Source organism: Pelodiscus sinensis, chromosome 17 (assembly GCF_052426305.1).
Source record: "Pelodiscus sinensis isolate ZL-2025 chromosome 17, ASM5242630v1, whole genome shotgun sequence".
Classification (NCBI taxonomy): Eukaryota; Metazoa; Chordata; order Testudines; family Trionychidae; genus Pelodiscus; species Pelodiscus sinensis.
In genome coordinates this window covers 33,886,240-33,913,305 of record NC_143068.1, presented here as the reverse complement: position 1 = coordinate 33,913,305, position 27,066 = coordinate 33,886,240, and the positions used below count along the sequence as shown (strand labels likewise).

The window sequence follows — 27,066 nt, the reverse complement described above, 5'->3', positions numbered from 1 at the left end:
GCTAAGCCCCTGCTGCCCTAGCTCTGACTCCCCCTCAAAGCTGGAGCCCCTTCCTGCACCCCAAAGCTCCCAACCTCAGCCCCACGCTGGAGCCCACACTCCAGTCACATGATGGTGGGTCGTGGCATCAACGATTTTCTTCAACTGGGTCACGAGGAAAAAAGTTTGAACCCCGCTGCTCTAAGCCATCTGCGGAGCTGCTGCCACGCTCCCCCTAGCCGCAGCCCGGAGAACTACAACAGCTGATGCTATTTCACCAAGTAAGGGAGCGGGACTCAGCGTGCTACGACTTTGCACTTTTATAGCACTTTTCCTCCACCAATCACAGAGCACTTCAGGGGAAAGAGACGGTATCACTGGCCTCGCCTTGTCAAATGCTACTCGCCCGCCCGCAGCCAGGAGCGAGCTTTTCCGAGGTGCGTATGCAATGGCATTCCGGGAAGCGAGGCAGGCAGGGGGGCAGGCGCATCCAGCCAGCTAGTCTGGCTCTGTGTCAGCGCGGCTGGGAGGTTTACGCATGTCTGGCGAGCACTTTGAGACCCCTGCGTGAAGCATTCTGCTGAAGCAAAACGTGCTGGTATCTGTGGCAAATAACAACGGGTGTCTGGAGACGGATTCTGACAGGATGGAACTTGGCTTACAAAGGAAAGACCTCTCATCTTTATTTCAAAATGCAGATTGAACGTTGCAGGTTAAACATGCTCCACAGTTATCCGCCAAGTGCTAGACTTCCCAGACTGACCGCTGGCAGAGCCAAGGCGAGGGAATACTGTCACGGAGCAGGCGACACCTGCGGCTAGGACCCGCACGCCTTTGTGTAGAACACTGTAAGTGGTGGATCCTGATCCACTGTCACCATTCTGTGCCCCTGAATTTACCGCCGCTCTGGCTGATGGGGCTGCGATTGTTCTGACAGGCGGCTACTGGAGCACACTCAGCGACAGCTCCTCACTGGTCCATTACTGAAGACATTGTTCTGGATCTAGGATCCAGCTCCTCAAAATCCAAACACTGATACAAATACTGGTACAAAGCAGCTTCCCTAGCTAAATTCATTTGTGACAAGACTCCCCTGGGCTTCAGTAGAATTACACCAAGAATGAATCTGCCCGACGGTAACTGCCTGGCAGTGTATCGGTAGTTGGCTGACACCAATAATGTGAGATTGGTTAGCAGCCCCTCCCCACACTGACCCCTCATCAGCGGTCCATGCTCTTGGATAAGACTGGCTGCTTTAATAGAATTTTGCACCATATTCCTTCTAGCAAGATGGCAGTGGTGTGGCTTTCCCCCAGAACACCCCACTCTGGGTCCAGCACGAAGCTCACAACGATCCCTGCACACTTTCTGAGATGTGGCTGGTTTGTCCTCGCCAAACAGACGCCGCACAGAGCGGAACTCTCGGAGAACTGGGATGGGTTTGGAGAACTTGTCCACGAAGAGAGGGTTGGTTTGTGGTTCAGCTCCCCCTCCTGTTCTTGGTCCGGCTGTGTTCCATGTTCTCCCCAGTCTGTGTGCTTGGCCCATCCAGAGCTTCTGGGCCTAAAGGAAAAACTCCTCCTCTAAGGGGATATTGAGAACTATCTCTGTGTCCGGCAGGCATCTGAGCAGAGAGAGGAGAGAGCAATCGGGAGAAAGTGAAGCCACAAGCAAAGCAGCAACTCGGCCAATTCAGAGCAAGTGAATCTTTGGAGCGAGGTGGTAGGGAAGAGAAATCCTGGTACAATCAAGGCCAGAAATGCATGAAACTTCTCAGACTCACTGTGCAGCCAAAGCAATAGCTCAAAGGCCTGGACATCCCTTGTCCAATAAATTCTTTGTTATTAGAGGGCGGGAGGCGGGGGAGGGCCAGAGCGCTAGGCCTGCTCATAGAACAGCAGCCTCTCAAAGCCATAGCGGGTTCTTGTGCATGGCACAAGTTCAGCATGAGCCAGCGCCCAGGCAGGCTACGCATCCCGCAGCACCGTTGCCCAGGCATCATTCTACATTAGCCCTGACTCACTGCAAAGAGCCCCTTCCAGCCATCAAGCAGATTGGCCATCTCCACCCTTCCCATGGGAAGCTCACACATTGTAAATCAAAGCCTGAGCCCTGTTGCCTAGACTGCCGTACAGGTTACCCGAGCCCTGTGCCAAAGGGGCTAGAAACACTGTCTCTCTGCAGACTCAGAGGCCAGCAGTCCGGCAGTGAGTTTACAAAAACAAAATAGCGTATTTAACTGAGGCTCTCCCTCAGCCCCAACAGACAAACACAGAGGAAAAACGTTTCACGGCAGCAGTGTTCCCTCGAATGTTTTCCATCCATGTGCGGAATAAATTTGTTATGCACATCCAGGCATGAGCAGTTGTGCACCACAGTAAAACAACACTGCGAGCTGTGGGTGCTCTCCTAATCAGCTAAGCAGTATTTAAATCTCTTCTAGGTGGCCTCCCAAGCTTACAGGGAGCTCTGCTTATGAGCTACCTCCACTTGCCAGCAGACAGTGGGAGAAATGCAGCAAGTTGAAATTTGACCACTAGTTTGTGTATCAAATTCTTCATTAATTCTGCTCCCACAACACCTTCAATCCGGGCTGCTGGAACAGCGGGATAAAGCTCAGTGAATTACACTCCATGGCACTCAGACAAGATACATTTTTTAAAAAGAGGGGAAACCGAAGTACAGAGAAATAAATTGCTCGATTTCCAGAAGGCCACAGCGCCCACAGACTTGCCACACTGAGAAATCAGGCCCCTCGTGGCTTGCCAAATATCATACGCAGAGCCCGGACTAGCAGAGTCTTCTGACAACAAGCGATCTTGCCCCTTCCTTGCTGGCAAGGCTGCAGTACCCATTCTGTGCAAAAGGGGGACCTGCAGGATTTCGGCAAAGTGAGGCAGGGACGGGAGGGGAGGGGAAGAAATGGGTTTTGCTGCTTTGGCCATGCAGCAAACAATGAAACAAAGATGTGTATGGAAAGGGAGGAATCCCCTCCCGCCCCCTGGCATCCCAGAGCTCATGTCCTTCAAAACTCCAGGCCTGGTACAGGTAGGGCTGGACCAAGCCATTCCGGCACCCTGGGCAGACAGTTTAATTGCACCCTGGGTTGGGGGAGGGCGCATGCGCGGCCCCACCCCTGCCTGGCGCGTGGGGGAGGGCGTGCGGAGCTGGCAGTGGCAGGATGCACGTGCCCGACCCAGGCCGGCTACCGCTGCTGGCGTGCAGCCCAGGGCCGCCCAGTGATGGCTGAGCCTGGCTGTGCAGGGCTCCGTGGCTGCGGGGGGAAGGGCACTGCTGGCTGGCTCTGCGGGACTTAACATGGCCCCCGCCCCGGGCTGCCGCTGCAGAGTGGCCGTGGGAGCTGCTGCAGCCCGCAATCCGGGAGCCGGGCACGCGGCACCTGATGGCAGCTATCGCCCCTTACAGCTGCCATCAGGCACCCCCCATAGGCCGCGCCCCGGGCAGCTGCCCAGCTAGCCCATGCCTTAATCCGGCTCTGGATACAGGGAGGGGAGCCTGAGCATCTCCACCCCGTTCGCTCCTCAGCTCACCCTGGGCTGAACACAACTTTGTCCCTTCAGTGTCTGGAAAGCACTGGGATAAGCTGAGAAAACGAGCATGCCGTGAAGCCGTGTGACAAGCGCGAGGGAGGCCAGTGGGAACTGTCGGATGGATGTCGGTGGAGGACACGGCAGTGACGGTCCTGGCAAAGGCGCCGGCCTGCCAGGGCTCTGTAATCACCAGATGCCTGACTTATGATGCTACAGAAACTTTCCCACTTGGCCTTTCTTCTATTTTGAAACCTTTCCCCAGTCACACGCAGTCGCCCCATCTCCACCATCCGTCAGCACTAATTAATGCTCCTTGTAATCCTTCTGTTCTCTGAAACAATGAAGTTACATTGATAGATCACGAGACTGTTCAACTCTCCCCAACTTCCTGACATCTTGCAAGCTTTTCTGCGGCTACACATTGGGCCTCCACACTTCTGCAGTTAGACCAGGCCAAGCAATAGTCTTGTGGTTGAAACACAGACTTGGAGCCAGGAGCTCTGTTCCTGTTATTGGCTCTGTCACAGACTCATGGCCTGGGCTTATGGAAATCAGGGAGGACCTGGTATTCATACAGTTCATGTCACCAATCTATGTATGCAAAATATGGATAAACTGCAGGTCTAATTTGCCCATGAAACTACCTTATGTGCAAAAATGGGGAAGCTAGAGGTGAAAAATCAGGGTAGTTTGCAGATTATATACACATTCACTTTGCACACACAATTGTTATAAATGCACAGGCACACGGAATACAATTGCACATGCATTTTGTATACACACCTTTTTGAGCCAGACGTGGGCCTGGCTTACACCCTAAGGCTACGTCTCCACTGGCATGATTTTCCGGAAATGCTTTTAACGGAAAAGTTTTCCGTTAAAAGCATTTTCGGAAAAGCCTGTCTAGATTGGCAGGACGCTTTTCCGCAAAAGCACTTTTTACGGAAAAGCGTCTGTGGCCAATCTAGACACGCTTTTCTGCAAAAAAGCCCCGATCGCCATTTTTGCAATCGGAGTTTTTTTTGCGGAAAACAAATCTCTGCTGTCTACACTGGCCCTTTTGCGCAAAAATTTTTCAGAAAAAGACTTTTGCCCAAACGGGAGCAGCATAGTATTTCCGCAAAAGCACTGACAATCTTACATGAGATCGTCAGTGCTTTTGCGGAAATTCAAGTGGCCAGTGTTGACAGCTGGCAAGTTTTTCCGGAAAAGCGGCTGATTTTCCGGAAAAACTGGCCAGTCTAGACACAACCCACCTGAAGTCAATAAGGGTATGTCTACCCTGCCACCCTAGTACAAACTAGGGTGGCTAATGTAGGCATTCGAAGTTGCAAATGAAGCCTGGGATTTAAATATCCCAGTCTTCATTTGCATCTTGCCGGGCGCCGCCATTTTTAAATCTCTGTTAGTGCGGACTCCATGCCCGCGGCTACACGTGGCATGGAGTAGGTAGTTCGAATTAGAGAGCCTAATTCAAACTACCTACTCTGTGCCGCGTGTAGCCACGGGCATGGAGTCCGCACAAACGGGGATTTAAAAATGGCGGCGCCTGGCAAGATGCAAATGAAGCCCGGGGTATTTAAATCCCGGGCTTCATTTGCAACTTCGAATGCCTACATTAGCCACCCTAGTTCGAACTAGGATGGCAGTGTAGACATACCCTAACCGATCAAAGCTGATGGCCAGGTGTAACGTCACTTGGCACTTGTTAATCAAGTTTCTATTTTAAATTGCATTAAGTTTCCTTCAGATATTGTGAAGCTTTGTGTATTTGGTGTGCAATCTGCAGTGTTATCACAGTTGCTCTTTGGACCAACTGCACCCCAGTGGGTATGGGTGTGAGTAGTTTCAGGGTGGGTTAGTGCATCTCTCTTTGGTTTATGTTATGAGCCCACAATCTTTGCCAAACCTTTTTGATTGTTCCCAGCATTTAAAAACCAGGATTTCCATGAAGGAGCTGGCAGGATTTCCATCGACACACGGAAAGCAATCAGCTAGCAGGGAATTACAGATAGGAAGGAAGCAAAGGGGAGAAATGAGGTTTGGCTTTTTTTGCAGCTCTCCACTCTTAAACATAGTAGGAAAATGGCTGACATCTTTTTCCACCCACTGGTTTTGTTTTTTGGGGAGCATTTACTGTGGTTGATTGGAAAGTCTCTATAAATGAGCACTGCATGCTCTGAAAGAAGTCTTTTGGGATCACCCCAGCTAAGAATACGCTGCATACAGAGAGTCTTTTGGGAAGGCCCGTTGGCCCCTTGGAGCTTTAGTTTTCACAACTGCAAGACGAGAACAGAGCACTTCCTAACTGTGCATCACAGGAGGCTTGTCAAGCTTTATGAATCCTCACAATACCCTAGTGGGGAAACTGAGGAACAGTAAAGGAAAGTGACTCGCCCAAGGTTGACAATAAATCAAACCAGGGCGAGCTCTTTCTAGTTCCTGCCCCTGTGTTCGGCCATCAGGCCAGGCACCACCATTCCCCAACTGGAGCCAATATTACAATTAGGTTGACATTTTATGCCGAGGGGCATAGTTTACCTTTGACGACTGCGCAACTAGCTGGCTTGAGTCTCCTGATACACGCTACAAAGACATTCTGAGTGGAGATTAGCTCCCCAACGCACCCAGCTGAGAGTGACCTATGAAAGGCCACGCTGAAGCTGGTTTCAGAAGGGCCTGTGGCGCATTCTTCAATTAACTCTATTGCTTAGGACACGGGCACAAGGACCTACTTGGGCCTGCGGAGCAGGACATCAGCGAAGATCACCTCTCGGGGGTCCCTCACGCTCCAGCGAAGCCTCATAATGCTCGCTCGCAGCTCTGTGATTTCTTCCAGCAGACTGCGAATGATCTGAAAGAAGTCAACCTGTCAGACTTTTCTTTACAAACACACAAAGGGGGCATCCACACGGCAGGGCTCAACTCGAAATCAGCTCCGCAAATTGAGCGATGTCAATTGCGTATCTTATTTCGAAATAGGGAGCGTCTACGCAGCACTTATTTCGAAACAGAGCACGCTTCCTCCGACTCCCCTTACTCCTCGCACCACTACGGTTACAGGAGTCAGAGTAAGACGTCCTCCAGCTTGACAGTATTTTGACACTATTTCAAAATAACTGCTTTCTGTGTAGACGCGGACTGTGGTGTTATTTATTATTTATTTATGTACAATATTTTTACCCCACCTTTCTATTTAAAATATTTGAGGCAGCTTACAAAATGTTTTAACGCACAATACAAATATACCTAAACAATTAAAACATGAGACCCCAGAGGGACATAAAACCTGCTAAAAACGTCTCGAGAGGAGGAACACACATGCAGACTTAAACACCAATAAAAAGCATGAGTAAAAAGGGAGGGTTTAGCCTGACGCTGAAGCAATGTTAATGTTGGCACCAGGCGAATATCCCAGGGGAGAGAATTCCACAGCCTGGGAGCAAAAGCTGAGAAGGCCCCGCTCCACGTAGATGTTAATATTATCTCCTTAAGTGGGAGAACACTGAGCGGAGCCTCTCCAGCTGATCTCAATCCCTTGGCAGGTTCATACGGGAGAAGACAGCCCTTCAAATACCCTGGACCCGTTTAGGGCTTTATAGGTTATAACCAAGACCTTAAGTTGTGCCCGGAAACATACAGGAAGCCAGTGCAGCTGCCGGAGCACTGGCATAACGTGCTCCATGTAACAAGTGTTAGTTAGAACTCAAGCAGCCACATTCTGGTCCAGTTGAAGTTTCCGAAGGCTCTTTAGAGGCAGCCCCACATAAAGCGCATTGCAATAATCCAATCGGGATGTAACAAGAGCATGAATCACTGTGGCCAAGTCATGCTTGTTCAGGAAGGGTCTCAGCTGGCAGAGCAGATCAGATGAAGCTGCTCAAAAGCACTCCTGGCCACCGAAGAAATCCAGTTCTCAAATGTTAAATGGTACAGGAGGACTCCTAAGCTGCGTACCTGTTCTTTCAGGGGGAGAGTAACCCTGTCTAGAATAGGTACCACGCCACTTTCCCAAACAGATGGCCTCCTGATCCACAGGACCTCAGTCTTATCTGGATTCAGCTTCAGCTTGTTTGACTTCATCCAAACCATCACCGCCTCAGATCAGTCACCACCACACCTGGTTCTGATGTCACAGGGAAATAGAGTTCTGTGTCATCTGCATATTGATGGCACCGTCCTCCAAAACTCCTTATGACCTCTCCCAGCGGCTTCATGTATGTAGATGTTAAACAGCATAGGGCACAAGATGGAACTTTGCAGGACCCCGTAGCACAATCACCATGGGGTCAAATAGCATCCCCCTAGCTCCACCTTCTGACAGTGTCCCAACAGGTAAGAATGGATCCACTGCAGAACAGTGCCTCCAATACCCAACTCCGCCAGGCGCTCCAGAAGGATACTGTGGTCGATGGTATCAAAAGCCATTGAGAGGTCCAAGAAAATCAACAGGGATGCACTCCCCCGTCTATCTCCCAGCATAGGCCGTCTACCGGGACAGTTTCAATTCCAAAACGCAGCCTAAAGCCAGACTGAAATGGATCTAAATAATGTTTCTTCCAAGAGCGCTTGGAGTTGCAATGCCACCGCCTGCTCGAGTACCTTGCCCAAGAAGGGAATATTAGCAACTGGCTGATAGTTATTCAAATCATGTGGGTCCAGGGAAGGCTTCTTAAGTAGTGGTTTTATCACTGCCTCTTTCAAGGTGGCAGGAACCATACCGGATCTAAAAGACACATGAATAATCCCCTGGACGCAGCCACTCATCCTTTCCCAGCTAGATTTAATGAGCCATGAAGGGCAGGGGTCGAGCGAGCACGTGGTGGGTCGCACTCCTCCAAGCACCTTGTCCACATCCTCAGTCTGCAACATTTGAAACAGTTCCAAAGAGAAACGACTGGGCGGTGCGCTCAACACGTTCTGTGCTTCACGTACTCGCAGCCAAATCCAAATCAGGTTGGATGTGAGCGAACTTATCTGCAAAGTGCTTCGTGAACAGATCACAGTGGGGAGCCAAGAGCTCCTCCGTTTCGTCAGGAGTGCCAGAGTGTAAGAGGCCCAGCATCGCTCAGAATAGTTCTGCTGGGCGGCATTGTGCGGATGTGATACGGGTGGAGAAGTAACTTTTTGTCACTGTCAGCACGGCCACAGAGTAAGCTTGCAATTGAGCTCTAACCCAGAGTCAATCGGACTCAGCTCTAGTTCTCCTCCAGTGGCGTTCTAGCCGTCGCACAGACTGTTTTGCTGCCATCAACTCCCCAGAAAACCAGGGAGCAAACTTGGCTCGACTAGCCCGAAGAGAGCGCCTAGGAACAATCATGTCAACTGCCTGGGCTACCTTGATGTTCCATATATCGACTAGGGCATCAACAGGACCATTTGCCATAACGGCTGAACAATCCCTCAGGGACTTCAGGAAGCCCTCCGATCCATCAGACTCTGAGGGCGGATCATCTTAATTGGTCCCCCGCCTCTGTGGAGGGGAAGATCAGCAGATAGTCTAAACTTGACCAGGTAGTGATCAGCCCATGACAAAGGGAGTGTAGCCACATCCCTTATCCCAAGAACTCCTAGTCCAAGAGACCAGATCAAGCGTATGACCAGCAACATGCGTTGGAACAGTTATTTCTTGGGATAGTGTTAGGGTCATCATGGTAGCCATAAAATCTCGGGCTGGACCAGACGGGACAGCCTCAGTGTGACTCTAGTGTTGCAGTGTAAATGTACCCAAAGAGAGCACAAAGGTACTGGGAATTACAAACATCAGAGGAGCTAGAGAAGAATTGCCAGGAGATCTGCTTTGTGAGAATGGAGCCGAGCTGGAGCATCTCCCACAGTGCAGTGAGCCAGGAATACTTGCTGCCTTCCTCAGCATTCTAGGTATGCCCTAAGAGTCCACTGGTTCCATTGGGAACTGAATGGCACAGCCATTGGACTGCAGGATCAGCAACAAAAGGGTTAATACTCACTTGGCCCACACACCTGCTGCTCCATGCTACTTCCTCCCAAACCTACTCACCTTCTTTTGCATTTGGATTTCATCCCTGAGGATCTGATTGTTGACAGCCATCTGCTGCAGCCCGGCCTTATAGAGAAACCCCTTGTCCTGCACAGACAGAGAAAGGAAACCAGCTGAAGTAAAGACCAGACAATAAATCCCAAAATGCATCTGGACCAGAAGAGAAGCAGAAAATAGGCAGGGAAAGCCATAGCAATCACAAACATGAGTGTTTTCCATGGCTGTCTTGGAACGAATAGGCTCAGCAGAACGGGCTCCCAGCTTCCGTGGGAGGAAAAAGGGATGCTGTCTCTCAGGGTTTGGCTGTTCGAAACCCTGTAGATTCATAGAATCCTAGGGCTGGGAGACCTCAGGAGTCAAGTCCCGCCCCCTGCCCAAGGCAGGACCAATCCCAACTAAACCATCCCAGCCAGGGCTCTGTCAAGCCGAGACTTAAAAACCTCTAGGGATGGAGATTCTGTACTTTACAGCTGACTGGGTGTAAATTATTTCTACAATATAACCCACAGCAACAGCTATGAACCCTGCCACTTGCAGAACGCAGGGTTGATGCAGTAGTATTTGCCGTAAGAGGGGAACTCCTTTAAGGATTGCATGGTGGGACAAATTCTGGGGACCATTCCTCACTACCCAAGGAGATCACATTGTGCTGAATATAGGAGTGAGAGTCAGGAACACTGGTGTTCTAATGCCAGCTGCTGACACAGACTTGCTACAGGCCCTTGCTCACATCACATCACCTCTGTTTACAGATTCATCTGTGAAATGGGAATAATGCTGCTTTTCCACCTTGCCAGGTTGTGGTGAGGGTTCTTTAATGTTTGCACAGAAGTTTTAAGTATTACCTCAAACAGCAGTTATACACTAGAAGTTCCCTATATCTTCTGAAGGGACAATCAGGGCTCATATTTTCAGTGTTGTGTGTATTTGTGTGCTTAGTGTGCTCGTGCAGTTACTGCAAATGTGTGTGGCATCTCAGTAACTGCACACACAAATGACTACTTACACATCTATCTAAATAATAATATTGTTTCAATTTAATTCACTCTAATTGTGCATGCAAATACCCATGCAAAGCTACATTTGCATCATTAGTGCAAAATACAGCTCTTCACCTACAGCTCCCTGCTACTCTGAAGAAAACCTCCTTGTACCATGTCAGTAGTGCACTGCTGCACCTCTGCGTGTCCTCTGTGCCACACTGTGACTGGTGGGCCAAATCTGGAAACCATAGCTCTGTCTGGCAGCTCTCTGAAGTAGTCTATTTGGCAGGGTGCTCCTGTATCTTTCTCTCTGATCTTCCAGCATGCAAGGACAGACACAATCCACTAACCTCCGCAACAGCCTGTAATATCTTCTCCTTCTCATCTTGCACCTTCTTTTCCAGTTGCTGCATTCCTATTTTTGCCAGCTCTTCCATTTCTTCCAGTTCATCCTGAGAATGACAGGGACGGGTGGCAGTGAACCACAGGATTATTAAGCCAGAGACACTGACTGCCTTGATCCCCATCCCTTCTCTTTTCACACAGGAATACCATAGGGTAGGAGAAGTCTCTTTACCTGCTGTTCTTCCTTCAGGTTCCGGACCTTGCGCAGGATAAAGGCTATCTGGACGACTTTCACCGGGAATTCCTTGTCCATGTATGTTCGCAAAACATTGAGCTCTTCCTGGAGCACTTGGATCTTGGTGTTCATGTGATCCATCTGTTGTTTCAGTTCTGATTACAAGGCCAACATAGAAAATTAAGCCACAGAGGCTCCCAAACTCCCTCTCTCCTGAGTCTCTTGTTCAGTGAAGCCAAGGAACCGTTTGTTCTTCTGAAATAGAGCATTCTCTTCACAATGATTAACTAATTGGTCTAGTGGCCAGGGTCAGAAACACAGTAACTGCCAGCCTGAATCAGACCCGTGAGCCATCAAGTCCACTACCTTGTCTCTGAGAGTGGCCAGCACTGAATGTGACGGTCTGCCCCGTGACAGATTTTGCAACTGCATGCAGTAACCCATGTTGTGGTAAGTGTACGATTGCTTTGTGTATTACTGTGGGCCAGGAATCGTGGCAACTCTGGTAGGGAAGGGGGTTGCTTTTGGCTCTCCCAGGAATTAAGAATGGAGGTGAGCGGGATGATTAAGATGAATCACTCCTGTTGTCAAAACTTTCACCTCAGGGGGGCTTGCCCATACTGGTTCAAACTAGATTTTCCAGAGATCAGACAAAGAAGGGGATTTGGGTATGAAAAAAACTTTAAAAACTGACTTGACCCTCTTTCCAAGTGGGGCATAGCCCTTATGGAGTTAGGAAAGCCTCTGACTAACAAGGACATCACAAGACAAATGGATGACCTCTGGAACATTTAATGTGAGTTCAAGTCTATCGATTGGTTTGATGTTTACTCTGTAAATTAGTTCACTCTGCTTGTTTATGAGGAGCTGGATAGTAACTTGTAACTGCAGGCAACATCCTGTTCATAGCGCATGGAGAGAACGCAACGCCAAAGCCCCAGCTGTCTGCGGCCTGGCCTGCTGGGAATACCACAGAGTAAGGCAGGGAGCTGTGCAGCCTTAGAACCACAGTGAGAAGGGAGTGGGACAAAAGTTCCTGGCCAGAGACAGATCATAGCTGAAGTCCTGAGACCTGGTTGGGAATGTTCCAAGTGGACCATGGGAGGGGGAGGGGGAGAGGAGGAGTAGGTTTACAGATGAAACTCTGACAGTCCCCAGACACCAAAACTAACTGATTCTCTTTAGGAACCATATTTGACATTTGCAACAACAATCTGGCATTTGTAACCTAATGCAATGAGGAGTGAAGGACAGTAGGGTTGCATGTACTGCATATTAGCTTGATGTAAACTACCCATTCTTACTCTTCAGGTTCTTTTCCACCATTTTTTCGGTTTCCTGGAGTTCGGCTCTTGCTATGCCAACTTGATTCTGACTGGAGTCCCGAACGGTCGAGATGACTGTCTGTGGAGAGGGAGATACAGTCACTGACTGCTGTATGTTATTGGCCGGCTGTGAAGTGTCTAGCTGCAGGCCTCCTAATGCACCTCTCACCATGGTATTTATTGATCTCACTAATGGCCTGATGGTGTGAACTCCACGGTGCCATGGCAGCACAGCTGCAAGCACAGGAGAGCTGCTCTTGGGAGCGACTCTGTGTTTCCCACCTCATGAGCCAGTTGAGTTCACGCACTGCATGGAGGGGACATGTTCAAGCTACTAGGAGAGGGTGACAGTTGTCACTTGCTACACTATCACTTCCTCATCAGAACATCTTGCAGCTGCATTGCTTCTGGGCATGGCTGGTGGCTGCTCCACACATTCCAGGGCCACATCTGCACTAGAAGGGATACTTAAAGAGGAGGCAGCAGGATGCAGGTGGCTGGAGCATCTTTGGCTGCTGTGGGGCAGAGCCCAGAGGTATACAAACTGTGTAAAAGAGCCTGCTGCAGAGGCACTTCGGGGCCAGGACTGTCCCCTCTTACCACTAGTGACGTTAGATATTGGGTAATTGAATAGTGTGTAACTGCACGAATTCTTATCAATCACACAACTATTTGATAGTCCCCATGGGTGTGGCTGGCAGCCAGTGCGCTCTGGCCCCACTCCTGTGGAGCCCCCTGGCACTCTACACTGCTGTATAGAGGCAGCAGCACAGGGTGCCAGATGGGAGCTGGTCTGCGAGGGGAGCCAGTGCAAACCAGCTCACTGTGCAAACCAGCTGTCTGCTACCCCATGCTGCTGTCTCTGATACAGAGGCAGCAGCCTGGAGTGGCAGCAGCCTCTGTCTGTGAGGGTCTGAGCTCTCCATGAACAGAGGCTGCTCTGTGGGAGGTGAAGCAGCCTCCCCTGCCCCCCGCTCTGCTGACAGAGGCAGCAGAGAGTGGAGGCAGATGGCACCACAGAGCTGGTGCTGGGGGGGAACCCGCTTTTAAGCACCAGCTCCTGCTTCCCCCTCTGATACAGAGGCAGCAAGGTGTGTGTGGGGGGAAATGCATGTGGTTAATCATTTAGTTGACTACACGTTGACATCCCAGTCACAACTCCAGCTGTGTAGTTACCACCCAAGAGTTTGAAACTACTCAGGTGAGATTAGAAGGAGCTGGGATTCCATAGGGATTCTGCTCATCTGACAACACTGGCCACACTTGAGCCTCACCCCAAACATCTCGTACTGCTGCAGCAGGTCCCTGGCATGCTTGGCAGTAGTGGCGTCTGTCTCCTGAATGTCCTGGGCCAGCTTCCTGTTGCTCTCTACAAGGGTGGCGCTGTGATGCTTCAGCTCATCTAGGGACTTTCTCTTTGATTTGGTAAGTTTCTGAAAGAATTTATGAATGAAAGATTTACAAATGCGTTCCCCCTGCCATCCCAGTGACATTCCTGTTCACTGGTAAACAATACTGACCTTGAGTTATCTCGGCACCATAAACCCACCCCATAAAACCAAAACTTTTGGCTACATCACTCCAATTCCCACATTACATCCCTGCATCCACCTTCCTCGCTGGCCTGATTCTCCATTGCTTAGCACCTTGTGGAATCATCTGCAAGAGCACAAGGGACGTGTAAAACTGGCGCACATCTCCAATCCGAACAGCAGCATCTGACATCCACTTTGCATGAGGGTAAGGGAGATTATCAGTCCACTAGGCTTTTTTTCTGTCTTGGGACAAACCTGAATAACGATGTGAGTTGCGCCAGCCACCCTATAAATCACAGCCCTGCACATTTGCTTCACGTACTTTAATAATTTTGATGTTCTCCGCGCTTTTAGTTAGCTCAGTCTCCTTTGCTGAGGTTTTCTGTTGAACAAATCTGGTATTCAGAGAGGATGCTGTCTTCAAAGGCAAGGATGAACTGGGACTGAATGTAACTGGTAAAAGAGAAAATGCTCTGCACTTATTGTCCTATTCAGATTTAATACAGGACAGAAATTGAACACACTTGCCATGGGTTCAAGAAAGAACTAGATAAATTCACGGAGGCTAGGTCCATCAATGGCTATTAGCCGGGATGGGCAGGAATTGTGTCCCTAGCCTATGTTTCCCAGAGGAGGAGACAGGAGAGGGATCACTTAATGATTCTCTGCTCTGTTCACGCCTTCTGGGGCGCTTGGCATTGGCCACTGTTGGCAGACAGGATACTGGGCTAAATGGACCTTTGGTCTGACCCAGTCTGGCTGCTCTTATGTTCATGTGTGTGGCTGAGGGACATTTAGGAATGCCAGCCCCTTATAATTACTGCAGCTCCTGGGGACGTAAATACAAGAAACGCTGAATGTGAGCAGCTCACTGGTCTCCAGACCTGGCATCTTTATTCTCAGCCTTCCCCAGCAAGAGACACTGCAGAGAACAGTGACACTTTACTGGCTTTGGGGGGGACTCCCAGCTCCTCTGTGCCCAAGGTCTCCCAGCAGGAAGCACTGCTGAGATGGCAGGAAGGGGCACTGGTGGACAGTGACACACTATACAGAACAGAAATAGAGTCTCTGCCTACCTGACTGTTTTTTTTTCGGCCAGCTAGCGGTGCTCCCTTCGCTTTTCCGGTCCTCACTCGGCGATGTGATTGGTGGCAAAGCAGGTTTCTTCTTTTTTGCTTCTACCCTCTGCCATTTGCTGTAATCCTAAACTCAGCAAAAGGCAAAAACAAGATGCTGGTGTCGTAGATCAATGGGCAGTCTTCATTACAATTCTAACGTCCCCATCCTATTGCTTAAGGGCGTCTAGGAAACTGTCCATGGTGCCAGAGAGCTGAGCACACTTGGACAATGCTTGCTTCTGGCCTTCTACGAGTGATGGTTTGCTAGCAAGTCTGATAGAGCTAGTCAAACATGCGCTTACATCACACCGCAGGTATCCACTTCCCAGCCCCTCACTTCTTTCACCACAGGAAGCATGAGGAGAGGCTCTAGATAGTGTCTATCTCTGCACTTCTAAAGCCCACTTCACCGTGGTATCCATTCCTGCACCAGGCCCCAGAGGAGTTCAGTTAAAGTGCCATTAGGGTAACTTACTACTGCTCCGCATTTATCAGTTGTGTTTTGGGCCAGGGAGTTCAGGACATTTGCAAACATCTCTGGGGGCGGCTCTGGAAGAAACATGGGAGACACTAGCCAGGTAGCCGACCCACAGGGAGTTTATAATTACTGCAGACCCAGGGAAGTAACTCCAGGTATTGGGGCGCTGAATGTGAGCAGCTCGCGGGTCTCCAGGCCCCGCATATTTTCCCCAGCAGGAGTCACTCCGAGAATGGTGACACTGAATTGGCTTTGGGGAAACTCCCAGGCCCAGGGAGCCAGCCACCCTCCCCCACAGCCTCCCCCCGAGCCAGCCACCCTTCCCCCACCCCCCAAGCCAACCACCCTCCCCCCAGCCCCCCCGAGCCAGACACCCTCCCCCCAGCCTCCCCCCGAGCCAGACACCCTCCCCCCCAGCCAGCCACCCTTCCCCCACCCCCCAAGCCAACCACCCTCCCCCCAGCCTCCCCGAGCCAGACACCCTCCCCCCGAGCCAGCCACCCTTCCCCCACCCCCCCAAGCCAACCACCCTCCCCCCAGCCTCCCCGAGCCAGACACCCTCCCCCCGAGCCAGCCACCCTTCCCCCACCCCCCAAGCCAACCACCCTCCCCCCCAGCCTCCCCCCGAGCCAGCCACCCTTCCCCCACCCCCCAAGCCAACCACCCTCCCCCCAGCCTCCCCGAGCCAGACACCCTCCCCCCAGCCTCCCCCCGAGCCAACCACCCTCCCCCCCAGCCTCCCCCCGAGCCAACCACCCTCCCCCCCCAGCCTCCCCCCGAGCCAACCACCCTCCCCCCCAGCCTCCCCCCGAGCCAACCACCCTCCCCCCCAGCCTCCCCCCGAGCCAGACACCCTTCCCCCACCCCCCAAGCCAACCACCCTCCCCCCAGCCCCCAGCCCCCCCGAGCCCGACACCCTCCCCCCAGCCCCCTCCGTGCCTGCCCTCGCCCCCGGAGGCCCCTCCCGGCTGGCTCCTCCTCGGGGCTTCTGCGGCTCGGCGCGGCGGGTTTCCATGGCAACGGGATGGGGCAGCGTACGGAAGCCGGCTGGGGGCGCGGCGGGGGCGCCCTCGCTCCTCCCCTGCCGCGGTGCTCTGCAGCGCCCCCTGGCGGCCCCAGCCGGCACCGCCCGAGCGGCGCCCGCCCTGAGCGCGCGGAGCCGAGCGCGGCAGAGCTGGGACCGGCCCCAAAGGCTGCAGCAGCCCCGGGCGGGGTGACATGGGCTCCAGAAACCCCCTGCCCCGTGCGCTGGCCTTGGACGGGACAGCCCCATAGACAGTGAATGTTCCCGTAGCTACTGCTGGGGGCACGGGGGTGTCTGCCTCCCTGGGGTGCTGGGGGGCACAGGGGGGTGCCTGCCTCTCTGGGGGGCACAGTGGGTGTCTGCCTCTCTGGGGTGCTGGGGGCACGGGGGTGTCTGCCTCCCTGGGGTGCTGGGGGGCACAGGGGGGTGCCTGCCTCTCTGGGGGGCACAGTGGGTGTCTGCCTCTCTGGGGTGCTGGGGGGCACAGGGGTGTCTGCCTCCCTGGGGTGCTGGGGGGGCACAGAGGGGTATCTGCCTCCCTGGGGTGCTGGGGGGGTCCGGGGGGTGTCTGCCTCTCTGGGGTGCTGGGGGCACAGGGGGGTGTCTGCCTCTCTGGGGTGCTGGGGGGCACAGTGGGTGTCTGCCTCTCTGGGGTGCTGTGGGGGTCCGGGGGGTGTCTGCCTCTCTGGGGTGCTGGGGGCACAGGGGGTTGTCTGCCTCTCTGGGGTGCTGGGGGCACAGGGGTGTCTGCCTCCCTGGGGTGCTGGGGGGCACAGGGGGGTGCCTGCCTCTCTGGGGGGCACAGGGGTGTCTGCCTCTCTGGGGTGCTGGGGGGCACAGTGGGTGTCTGCCTCTCTGGGGTGCTGTGGGGGTCCGGGGGGTATCTGCCTCTCTGGGGTGCTGGGGGCACAGGGGGGTGTCTGCCTCTCTGGGGTGCTGGGGGGGCAAAGGAGGGTATCTGCCTCCCTGGGGTGCTGGAGGGGCCCGGGGGGTGTCTGCCTCTCTGGGGTGCTGGGGGGACACAGGGGTGTCTGCCTCCCTGGAGTGCTGGGGGGCCCGGGGGTGTCTGCCTCCCTGGGGTGCTGGGGGGGCCCAGGGGGGTGTCTGCATCTCTGGGGTGCTGGGGGGCACAGAGGGGTGTCTGCCTCTCTGGGGTGCTGGGGGGCCCAGGGGGGTGTCTGCCTCTCTGGAGTGCTGGGGGGCACAGAGGGGTATCTGCCTCTCTGGGGTGCTGGGGGGGTCCGGGGGGATGTCTGCCTCTCTGGGGTGCTTGGCAGGGCACAGAGGGGTATCTGCCTCTCTGGGGTGCTGGGGGGGCCCAGAGGGGTGTCTGCCTCTCTGGGGTGCTTGGGGGGCACAGAGGGGTATCTGCCTCTCTGGGGTGCTGGGGGGGCCCGGGGGGGTATCTGCCTCTCTGGGGTGCTGGGGGGGCACGGAGGTGTCTGCCTCTCTGGGGTGCTGGGGGGGGTCGGGGGGGGTGTCTGCCTCTCTGGGGTGCTTGGGGGGGCACAGAGGGGTATCTGCCTCTCTGGGGTGCTGGGGGGGTCCGGGGGGTGTCTGCCTCTCTGGGGTGCTTGGCGGGGCACAGAGGGGTATCTGCCTCTCTGGGGTGCTGGGGGGGCCCGGGGGGGTATCTGCCTCTCTGGGGTGCTGGGGGGGCACGGGGGTGTCTGCCTCTCTGGGGTGCTGGGGGGCACAGGGGGGTGTCTGCCTCTCTGGGGTGCTGGGGGGGCACAGAAGGGTGTCTGCCTCTCTGGGGTGCTGGAGGGGTCCGGGGGGTGTCTGCCTCTCTGGGGTGCTGGAGAGGCTCGGGGGGGGGGTGTGTGTCTGCCTCTCTGGGTTGCTTGGGGGGGTACAGAGGGGTATCTGCCTCTCTGGGGTGCTGGGGGGGCACAGAGGGGTATCTGCCTCTCTGGGGTGCTGGGGGAGCCCGGGGGGTGTCTGCCTCTCTGGGGTGCTTGGGGGGGCACAGAGGGGTATCTGCCTCTCTGGGGTGCTGGGGGGGCCCGGGGGGTATCTGCCTCTCTGGGGTGCTGGGGGGGCACGGGGGTGTCTGCCTCTCTGGGGTGCTGGGGGGTACAGGGGGTGTCTGCCTCTCTGGGGTGCTGGGGGAGCCCGGGGGGTATCTGCCTCTCTGGGGTGCTGGGGGGGCCCAGGGGGGTGTCTGCCTCTCTGGAGTGCTGGGGACACAGGGTGTCTGCCTCTCTGGGGTGCTGGGGGGACACGGGGGGTGTCTGCCTCTCTGGGGTGCTGCGGGGGCCCGGGGGGATGTCTGCCTCTCTGGGGTGCTTGGGGGGGCACAGAGGGGTATCTGCCTCTCTGGGGTGCTGGGGGGGCACAGAGGGGTATCTGCCTCTCTGGGGTGCTGGGGGGTCCGGGGGGGTGTCTGCCTCTCTGGGGTGCTGCGGGGTCTGGGGGGGTGTCTGCCTCTCTGGGGTGCTTGGGGGGGCACAGAGGGGTATCTGCCTCTCTGGGGTGATTGGGGGGGGCACAAGGGGGTGTCTGCCTCTCTGGGGTGCTTGGGGGGCACAGAGGGGTATCTGCCTCTCTGGGGTGCTGGGGGGGCACAGAGGGGTATCTGCCTCTCTGGGGTGCTGGGGGGTCCGGGGGGGTGTCTGCCTCTCTGGGGTGCTGGGGGGTCTGGGGGGGTGTCTGCCTCTCTGGGGTGCTTGGGGGGGCACAGAGGGGTATCTGCCTCTCTGGGGTGATTGGGGGGGCACAGGGGGTGTCTGCCTCTCTGGGGTGCTGGGGGGGCCCAGGAGTGTCTGCCTCTCTGGGGTGCTGGAAGGCACAGGGGGGTGTCTGCCTCTCTGGGGTGCTGAGGGCACAGAGGGTGCCTGCCTCTCTGGGGTGCTGGGGGGCACAGGGGGGTGCCTGCCTCCCTGGAGTGCTGGGGGGCACAGTGGCTGTCTGCCTCTCTGGGGTGCTGGGGAGCAGGAGGGTGTCTGCCTCTCTGGGGTGCTGGGGGGGCCCAGGAGGGTGGCTGGCTCCCGGGGGTGCTGGGAGTTTTCCCAAAGCCAATACAGTGTCACCATTCTCAGCAGTGATTCCTGCTGGGAAAAACCCATGGGGCTTGGAGACCCGCGAGCTGCTCCCATTCACCGCTCCTGTACATACCGTGCTGTAGTTGCAAAGCCATTCATTTCTACAGGCGGGTGTACGGGTCATGTTAGATCATTGTGAGACCCCCAAACCGTTCCTGAGTGTCCGGCTTGTTTACGACTGGAGGATTCGTGGGTTTTTAAGGCCCAAAAGGATCATGATTATCGAGTCTGTCCTCTTACCTATGACAGAGAACCTCACCCAATACTTTAGCCTTCCCAGGTTAATACTTTAACCTTTAATACATTCCCAGCTTCTGACTGAGGCTAGGGACACGATCCCTGCCCATCCTGGCTTGTCTACACACAAATCTGCATGAGTTTAGTTGAACCAGTATGTACCCCTGTGTGGGCACCTTTACATGAGATCCAAACAGGTTATATTGGAAAAGCCAACCCCTATAAAACCTTGTCTTTGTGATAAATAGCACCGAACTAACAAAATGCGTTGTGTCAGAGAGGTAGCCGCGTTAATCTGTTTCAGCAAAAAACAAGGAGTCTGGTGGCACTTTAAAAACTTACCGAATGTTTAAGGATTTGAGGGCATACGCTTTCATAAGCTTCAGCTCACTTCCTCAGATGCAGAAAAGAAAAAGAAAGACATAAAGGAAAATGGACACAGAGATGGGAGTGCGACAATTCACACCTCAGTTCAAATCTATAGTTTACGAACACGTGCTCTTACTCCAACAGGTGTCCACACGCAGCCTTCTGCTGAAATTGGTAATGGTGTGAATTGTAACCCACTTACTTTGTTCAGTGCCAGGTGCCATGTAGGCAAGCCCCAAATGGACTAGTTTTTAAGGTTGGCAACAACTGAAGAGCATCTACATACAAATTGCACCGCTTTAACTCAGTTGGGGTACGTCTAAACTACATGGCTCCTTTGACAGAGCCATGTAAATTTGTTTGTTCGGCAAAGGGAAATGAAGCCGCGATTTAAATAATCGCGGCTTCATTTAAATTTAAATGGCTGCAGCGCTGAGCCGACAAACAGCTGATCAGCTGTTTGTCGGCTCAGCGCTGCAGCCATTTAAATTTAAATGAAGCCGCGATTATTTAAATCGCGGCTTCATTTCCCTTTGCCGATCAGCCTAATCTACATGGCTCCATGGATGGAGCCATGTAGTTTAGACACACCCTTAGGGGGCAGGAAATTGCTTCTTTCAACTGTGCCCTGATAAAGGCGTCATAGGGCCGATTGGGTGGCCGGTCTTGTCTCAGTGCTGTAGCAGGAGTTCTTTGGGCTCCACCTTGTCTAAAGGCTGCTGGGAAAATATTGGGTGGCTGTCTTTGTGCCTAACATTGGCAACGCGCCTGCTGTGAGGATCCTTTCTCCTTGCAGGGAGTCACCTTTCGGGTCTCTGGTGATGTCACTGCGGTCGGGACAGGCACGCCAAAGTCAGAGGGCAAACGATGCACCTGGGTCGCTTCTCTTCCAGCTAGCCATCTCTGGACAAATGATTGATTTCCTTTCCTGTGGAGGTCTGCCGGGGCTGGCCTGCCTCTGAAGGACACATGTATCCAGACACGTAATAGGCACCCGGCGTCACTAGGACTTGCTGCATGTCGGGTCCAAGCTGGGGCAGGAGAGCGTGATCAGAAAAACCTCAGAAGGAAGGCTTGCATTTTCCATGTCTTGCTGATTTGTTTGGGGCTGCAAGGGGGGATCTCGGTGTCCCTGCCACCGTCCTGGGAAATCCGAGAGCCAGGGACTGAGATGAGGGAATGCAGAAGACGAATCGTTAGCAGAGAATCCAGGTCTCGCTCTCCCTCCAGATCGGGAGACGTTCTCTGCCTTGGGGTCCCAACAGGGTCCCTCTGTCTCTGGGGATCTGGAGACTTTCTCACAAACAAACACACCTTCTCAGCCCGAGGCCAGCTGTTCTGTTTTGATGTCTTCGACCTCCCACGATGCCATTTCCTGTGCTGCCCACGCGGACTAACCTCCAAGGAGATGATCTTTCCTTTTAGGCTGGCTGCCGTGCCCTTTTCCGACCCAAGCTTGCTGGGGCAGCATTTCATCCTGGGCTTTGTCTCAGAAAAGCAAAGTAGGAAGAAAAATAACTCAGCCGGATTTCAGTGCGTGGCTCTGACATCACTTTCACACCCTCTCTGCTCCCTGCGCCGCCTCCTGTATTTACCCAGGATTTCCGGCTGAGCTCGCACGCTTCGTGCCCCCAGAATAACTCACTGGCTGTGTCTGCAGGAGCGTCGGCGGGCAGATCGGTCACTGGCGTGAGCACAGGCAGGGCGCTGGCGCTCTCACCCCCACCTTCTGCCTACCCCGCTCAGAGCAGGCCAAGACTGGGGAAAAGGGTGAAAGGGTCCGCAGGGGCCTCCAGGATGTCTGCTGTCCCCGCAATATAGCCTGCGATCATCCATATGCCGAGCACCCCTGCAATTTCTGGTCAGAGCCTTTGGTGCAGGAGCCCTGGGCAAGCCCTCGGCAGGAGCACTGGGCGGGCATGCGGAGTGGGTTGGGGCGCAGCAGGGTCTATTTTTCTAGGGCCCCCCCCCAGGCCTAATCTGCCACTGGCTCAGACAGGCGAGGAATCTGTGCCCGGGTCTGTCTGGCCGAGCTGCTGAGTCCCCACAATGGTCACTGTAGGAAAGAGGAGCAGCCTCTCTGCCAAACAGCGGGAGGGGGCTGCAGACGGGCCTCCAAAAACAGCGTCCAGCACTGGCCTGGCCCAAGGCTCGCGCCGCAGCCCGGGGAAGGACCCAGAAGCTCGCGGTTTCTAGGCCGGTGACTGCTCACGCCTCGCTCTGGGCCACACCCCCAAGTCCCTGCTCCAGCCAGGGCGGGTAAAACTCCAGGAGCGAGGGCGGAATGGGCCGGCTGGGTCTGGCGCGGGGGAACAGCCCGGCTTCATCTCGGAGCCCCTCGCACACTGGGCGCTGGCGTCTCTCCAGCCTGGGATGCTTTGGGACAGTGACCTCTCTGCAGCCCCCGCTCACACGGCCCAGACAGGTCCCACGCCCCCTCGCTCTCGAGGTGTGAACCCGGGTCCAGCCAGGAGAGGGCACCATGCACCCGGCTCTGCTGCTGGCGAGGGGTGTGAAATGGGAGCCAGTTGGAGAGCTCCAGGTACCAGCTCTGGCCATAAGGCAGCAAAGCCCGGGTACAAAACCAGCGGGCCTCCCCCCCCATACACACCCTCAGGGTGCTTGCTGGCTTTCCCCGGGCCTGGGGAGTTTACACAGCAAAGGGAGAGTCAGACCAGGGCTCTGCTACCCTGGGCTTCAGACAAGCAGCAAAACCGCCGGCTGCATCCCAGGGACAGCGTGCAGCTCCCGCGCCAGCGCTGGCCTGCTGCCGGAACGAGCTGGCCCTGGGGCGGGCACCGCCCAAGCCCCGCGGCCCCAAACACTGAGGAAGTTTGGGCCTGGAGCGGAACCTGGTAGCTGGCCACGGCTTCAAAGCCAGGCCCCAGGCCCAGGCAGCTGGGAGAATTCGGATGCGGCTCGGCCCCACATCTCCATGGCGGGCGCTGTGGGGTCCCTGCAGCAGGGAGAAGGCGGGGCTGGGAGCAGAGTGGGGCTGGGCACCACCCCCTTCCGCTGTCCGGCTTCCCGCTAGGAATGGCCCCACATTCCGCCCTTCGCGCCTGTCTGCCGGGCCAAGCTCCTGGCTAGGGGTCCCGGGCTGGCCTGGTGCCGGGTTATGTAGGCAAGGGAAAGCCTTGCCTCTCCCATCCTGCCCACGCTCTCCCCAGCCGGGCAGCTTCCCAGCTCTTCGGCTGGTTGGGAAGGGTGGCAGGGGTGAGACTAGGGGGTGGTGGGATGTCGGGGAGATAGGGCCATAACCTGGGGTGGGGGCTGGGCTTGGCTGCACGTGGGGGAGGTTGTGGGGGGCGGAGCTTTGGGAGGAAGGGGTGGGGCTGTGTTGCCTTCCCCAGTTGGGTGTCCACCCGCTGCCCATGGGGTCCAGAAAGGTCCCAGCCAGCCCAAGCTGATAGGGCTCAGACAGCTGCCAGGGGCAGCAGCCGGACGAGGATGCGGGGACTGACCTGGCCCAGCGGGCGCAGTGGGGATGGGCTCTCAGGCAGGAGCCCAGGAGCAGTGGAATTCCCTTCCAGGGGAAGCCTGTCTCTCCAGAGAGGGGTTCCCCGAGGCGGTGAGGGGTGGGCTGGAGACACCCAGCCTCCAGGGGGCTCCTGGCACAGCAGGGAAGCTGCAGCTCCCCAGCAGCCTCCAAATGTCCATTACATGAGACCCCCCCATTCTGCCAACTCTGCTCTTCCCCACTGCCCAGGCTGCCCGGCTTTCTCCCAAGTCCCTGTACCCCGGCTCGCCCAAGCACGTCCCTCCCCAGCAGTAACGCGGCAGGGCGGGGGAAGGCAGGCGAGCCCAGCAGTAGTGATGCCGGGGGCAGTGAAGAGGGAGCGTGGGGTCAGGTCCCAGAGGTGGGGATAGCAGTTGGAGATGACGGACTGAAGGATGGGGGTGAGAGAAGCAGCCAGGAGGGGGCTCAGCAGCTGGAGGAGCCTAATTCAGGGCAGAATGGGGCTGGGGAAGACACAGCTGGGATGGGATGCACAGATTGGCCAGGGCAGAGAGATCAGGACCAGTGTTCCCTCTATTTTTTCCCCATCTGTGTGCAGAATAATTTTTGTTACATGCACCAAGGGATGTGCACCACAGTGGAAACACATGCTGCTGGCTGTGGACGCTCTCCTACCAGCTGGGTGGCATTGGAATCTCTCCTGGGTGCCCAGCTTCCAGGGAACACTGCGTGTCTCGATCAAGGCATGCACATGTGGGCTGGAGGAGGCACAGACACCCCAGAGCTGCCCACGGACAGGGTGTCCGGGGATGCGCGAGTGGCCCAGGCCAGCCTCCCATTCACAGTGGAGCTAGGGGCATGTTGGGGAGCATGCTAGGGACCCCTCCAGGGCTGGGAGAAGCTGGCACCCCTGGCTAAGCCGTGCCGGCTCTTTCCTGCTCTCCCTGCCTCCGACTCCGGGCCCCAGTGGTACTGGTGCAAATGGGGTGAGCAGGGCCCAGTGTGGCACTGGCATCCCAGCTCTGCAGGCAGGTGGGGAGCGCTGTGGGGGAGGAGAAGAGGAAGCTGTCCCTGCACATCTCCATGGGACCTTCATTCCGAAGCTTACCGATCGCTCTGGCTCTGTCCGACCGTCGGAGCAGGAGCAAGCTGGGGCCAGGGCGCTGGGTGGGATTTCAGGCAGTCCCCATGCGCATGCCCCTCTGCTAGTGGGTGGGAACCACACCCAGGACCCCAGGGGCAGGTGCCCCTCGCCTGCTGGGGCTGGGGGGCAGCGTTGGCCTTTGGTCCCCCCTTCTCACTGGCATGGAACGAATCAAGGAGACAACACCGCAGGGTCTTCCCCGGCAGAGGGAGGGCTCGGCTTCCGGCCAAGGGGCTTGTGCCATGGGGGGGGGGGGGGCCTGTGGCCGTTGGCAGGCTGGGCAATGGGTGGCAGCGGGCGCATAAGGAGCAGTGACAGATCGAGATTTGTGGCCGCGGCACGTTTGGTTGCGGGGCCTTCGCGGCCGGGTGCGAGGACTGTGCACGCAACTGCCAGGCTGCATGACGGTGCAGCGGCTTGAGGCCCCCGCGCCTGCCACGCAGGAGGGACCCCTGCCATGCAGCCGGCCTGCAATTGGGGTCAGGCTGCTATAATCTCCCAGCAGGGCGGTTCTGCCCGTCGTCAGCCTCCCAGCCTAGCACCGGGGTTGCGTGCCTTGCCCGAGCTGCGGCTGCGGCTGGCTGGCTGGCGAGGGGGCTTCGTGGGCTGCCTGTCGGCTTCCCATTGTGTTTAACCCCTCCTTGTCATCCTGGAAAGCCTCCCTTCTTCTGGGCTTTGGAAGGTGGGTCTCTCTGGGCCTCCTATGGGTCCCCCCCACCCGACTAGCTTCTGCTTGGAAGCAACCCGGCTCTGCCCCGGCTAACTGGCTCACAGCACTTGGGTCTCCGGGACGGTCAGCCCCCTTCCTGGCATCGGGAGGCTCGGGGGACAGAGGGAGGCCGGCAGGACCCCTCCCGAGGCAGGCATGGCCTGTGCTGGGCCCCTCGCCCAGGCCGCCGAGGCTGGTGTGGTCCCCCCGCTGGAGACGACCCGTGGTCAGGGCACTGCGGGGGCTGGGGTCCCTCCCTGACCCTGGCGCTGACGCACGGTGTGGCTGCGGCTTCCGGGAGCTGGTTCTCTGGAGCGGCGTGGGGAGGTTGCATGCTCCGTTCCCAGTCGTTAACTGAACAGGGCACCTCAGCTCCCTAGGGCGATGGAGAGTGGCAGCTGCACCCCGTCCCGCAACGCACGTACCACTCCCTTTGGACTGCAGGGGGCGCTCTAATGGGTGCACCCCAAACCCTAGACGACAAGCCCCGGATAGGTGCCCAAGCCTTAGAAACGCTGCTCTTCAGAGCACCAGGTACCGTGTACCCCAGCCTGGTGCCGTGTACCCCAGCCTGCCGGGCATGGAGAGCTCTCCCCAGGCTGACGCTGCCTGACAGGCATGGGCAGCAGGTAATAGAGGCATTGCCTTCCCAGAAAGACTGGGGTGGCCCCACCCACCACGCTCTGGTGGGCTGGGAAGGATGGGGCTGTGGTGCAGCTGCCCGGCTGCTCCCCGGGCCAGAGCTGGGGCCAAAGCCGCGAGGCTGCCTGGCACTGGGGTGGTGGTGTGCTAGCCTGGGGCTGGGGGCGGGGGCCAGCAGCAGCTGTAACAGTGGGGACTGGGGGTGCAGGTCGGGGGCAGCAGTTATAATGGGGGCTGGACTCTGGTGGGCACGGAAGGGACGGGGTTGGTTTTGCCTCCCCAGACCAAGACTTCACCCACTGCCCGTACCAGGTACGGCCCAGGGTGGGATAGAATCGTAGAACACCAGGACTGGAAGGGACCTCGAGAGGTCATTGAGTCCAGTCCCCTGCACTCACGGTAGGACCAAGCACCGTCTACCATCCCTGACAGATGTCTCTAACCTGCTCTTAAATATCTCCAGAGACGGGGATTCCACAACCTCCCCAGGCAATTTATTCCAGTGTTTAACCACCCTTACAGGTAGGCAGCTTTTCCTAATGTCCAGCCTAAACCTCTCCTACTGCAATTTAAGCCCGTTCCTTCTTGTCCTATCATCAGAGGCCAAGGAAAACAATTTTTCTCCCTCCTCCTTGTAACACCCTTTTAGGCACTTGAAAACCGCTCTCATGTCCACTCTCAGTCTTCTCTTTTCCACACTAAATAAGCCCAATTCCTTCAGTCTTCCCTCACAGGTCATGTTCTCTAGACCTTTCATCATTCTTGTTGCTCTTTTCTGGACCCTCTCCAATTTCTCCACATCTTTCTTGAAATGCAGTGCCCAGAACTGGACACAATACTCCAACTGAGGCCTCACCAGCGCAGAGTAG

At 55.9% G+C, this 27,066-nt stretch overlaps 1 protein-coding gene and 1 long non-coding RNA gene across 3 annotated transcripts; one reads left to right on the top strand and one right to left on the bottom strand.

Moving 5' to 3' along the window:
- Nucleotides 1-637: 637 nt before the first annotated feature.
- On the bottom strand, nucleotides 638-16,621 carry C17H20orf96 (chromosome 17 C20orf96 homolog). Its single transcript, XM_075900879.2, has 11 exons — nucleotides 16,508-16,621; nucleotides 15,566-15,639; nucleotides 15,049-15,175; nucleotides 14,295-14,425; nucleotides 13,712-13,870; nucleotides 12,417-12,516; nucleotides 11,110-11,267; nucleotides 10,883-10,984; nucleotides 9,550-9,636; nucleotides 6,266-6,384; nucleotides 638-1,603 (listed from the first exon to the last, which is right to left on the bottom strand). The coding sequence occupies exons 1-11, from the start codon at nucleotides 16,581-16,583 to the stop codon at nucleotides 1,543-1,545; spliced, it is 1,194 nt and encodes a 397-aa protein (XP_075756994.2). The 5' UTR covers nucleotides 16,584-16,621; the 3' UTR covers nucleotides 638-1,542.
- Nucleotides 11,439-21,176, top strand: LOC142818816 (uncharacterized). Of its 2 annotated transcripts, none has more exons than XR_012896464.2 (4): nucleotides 11,439-11,562; nucleotides 12,424-12,548; nucleotides 13,736-13,862; nucleotides 21,039-21,176. It is a non-coding gene; the product is annotated as an uncharacterized LOC142818816 (long non-coding RNA). The 2 variants fall into 2 exon arrangements; XR_012896463.2 differs by having other exon boundaries at nucleotides 12,424-12,610.
- The last annotated feature ends 5,890 nt before the right edge of the window (nucleotides 21,177-27,066 follow it).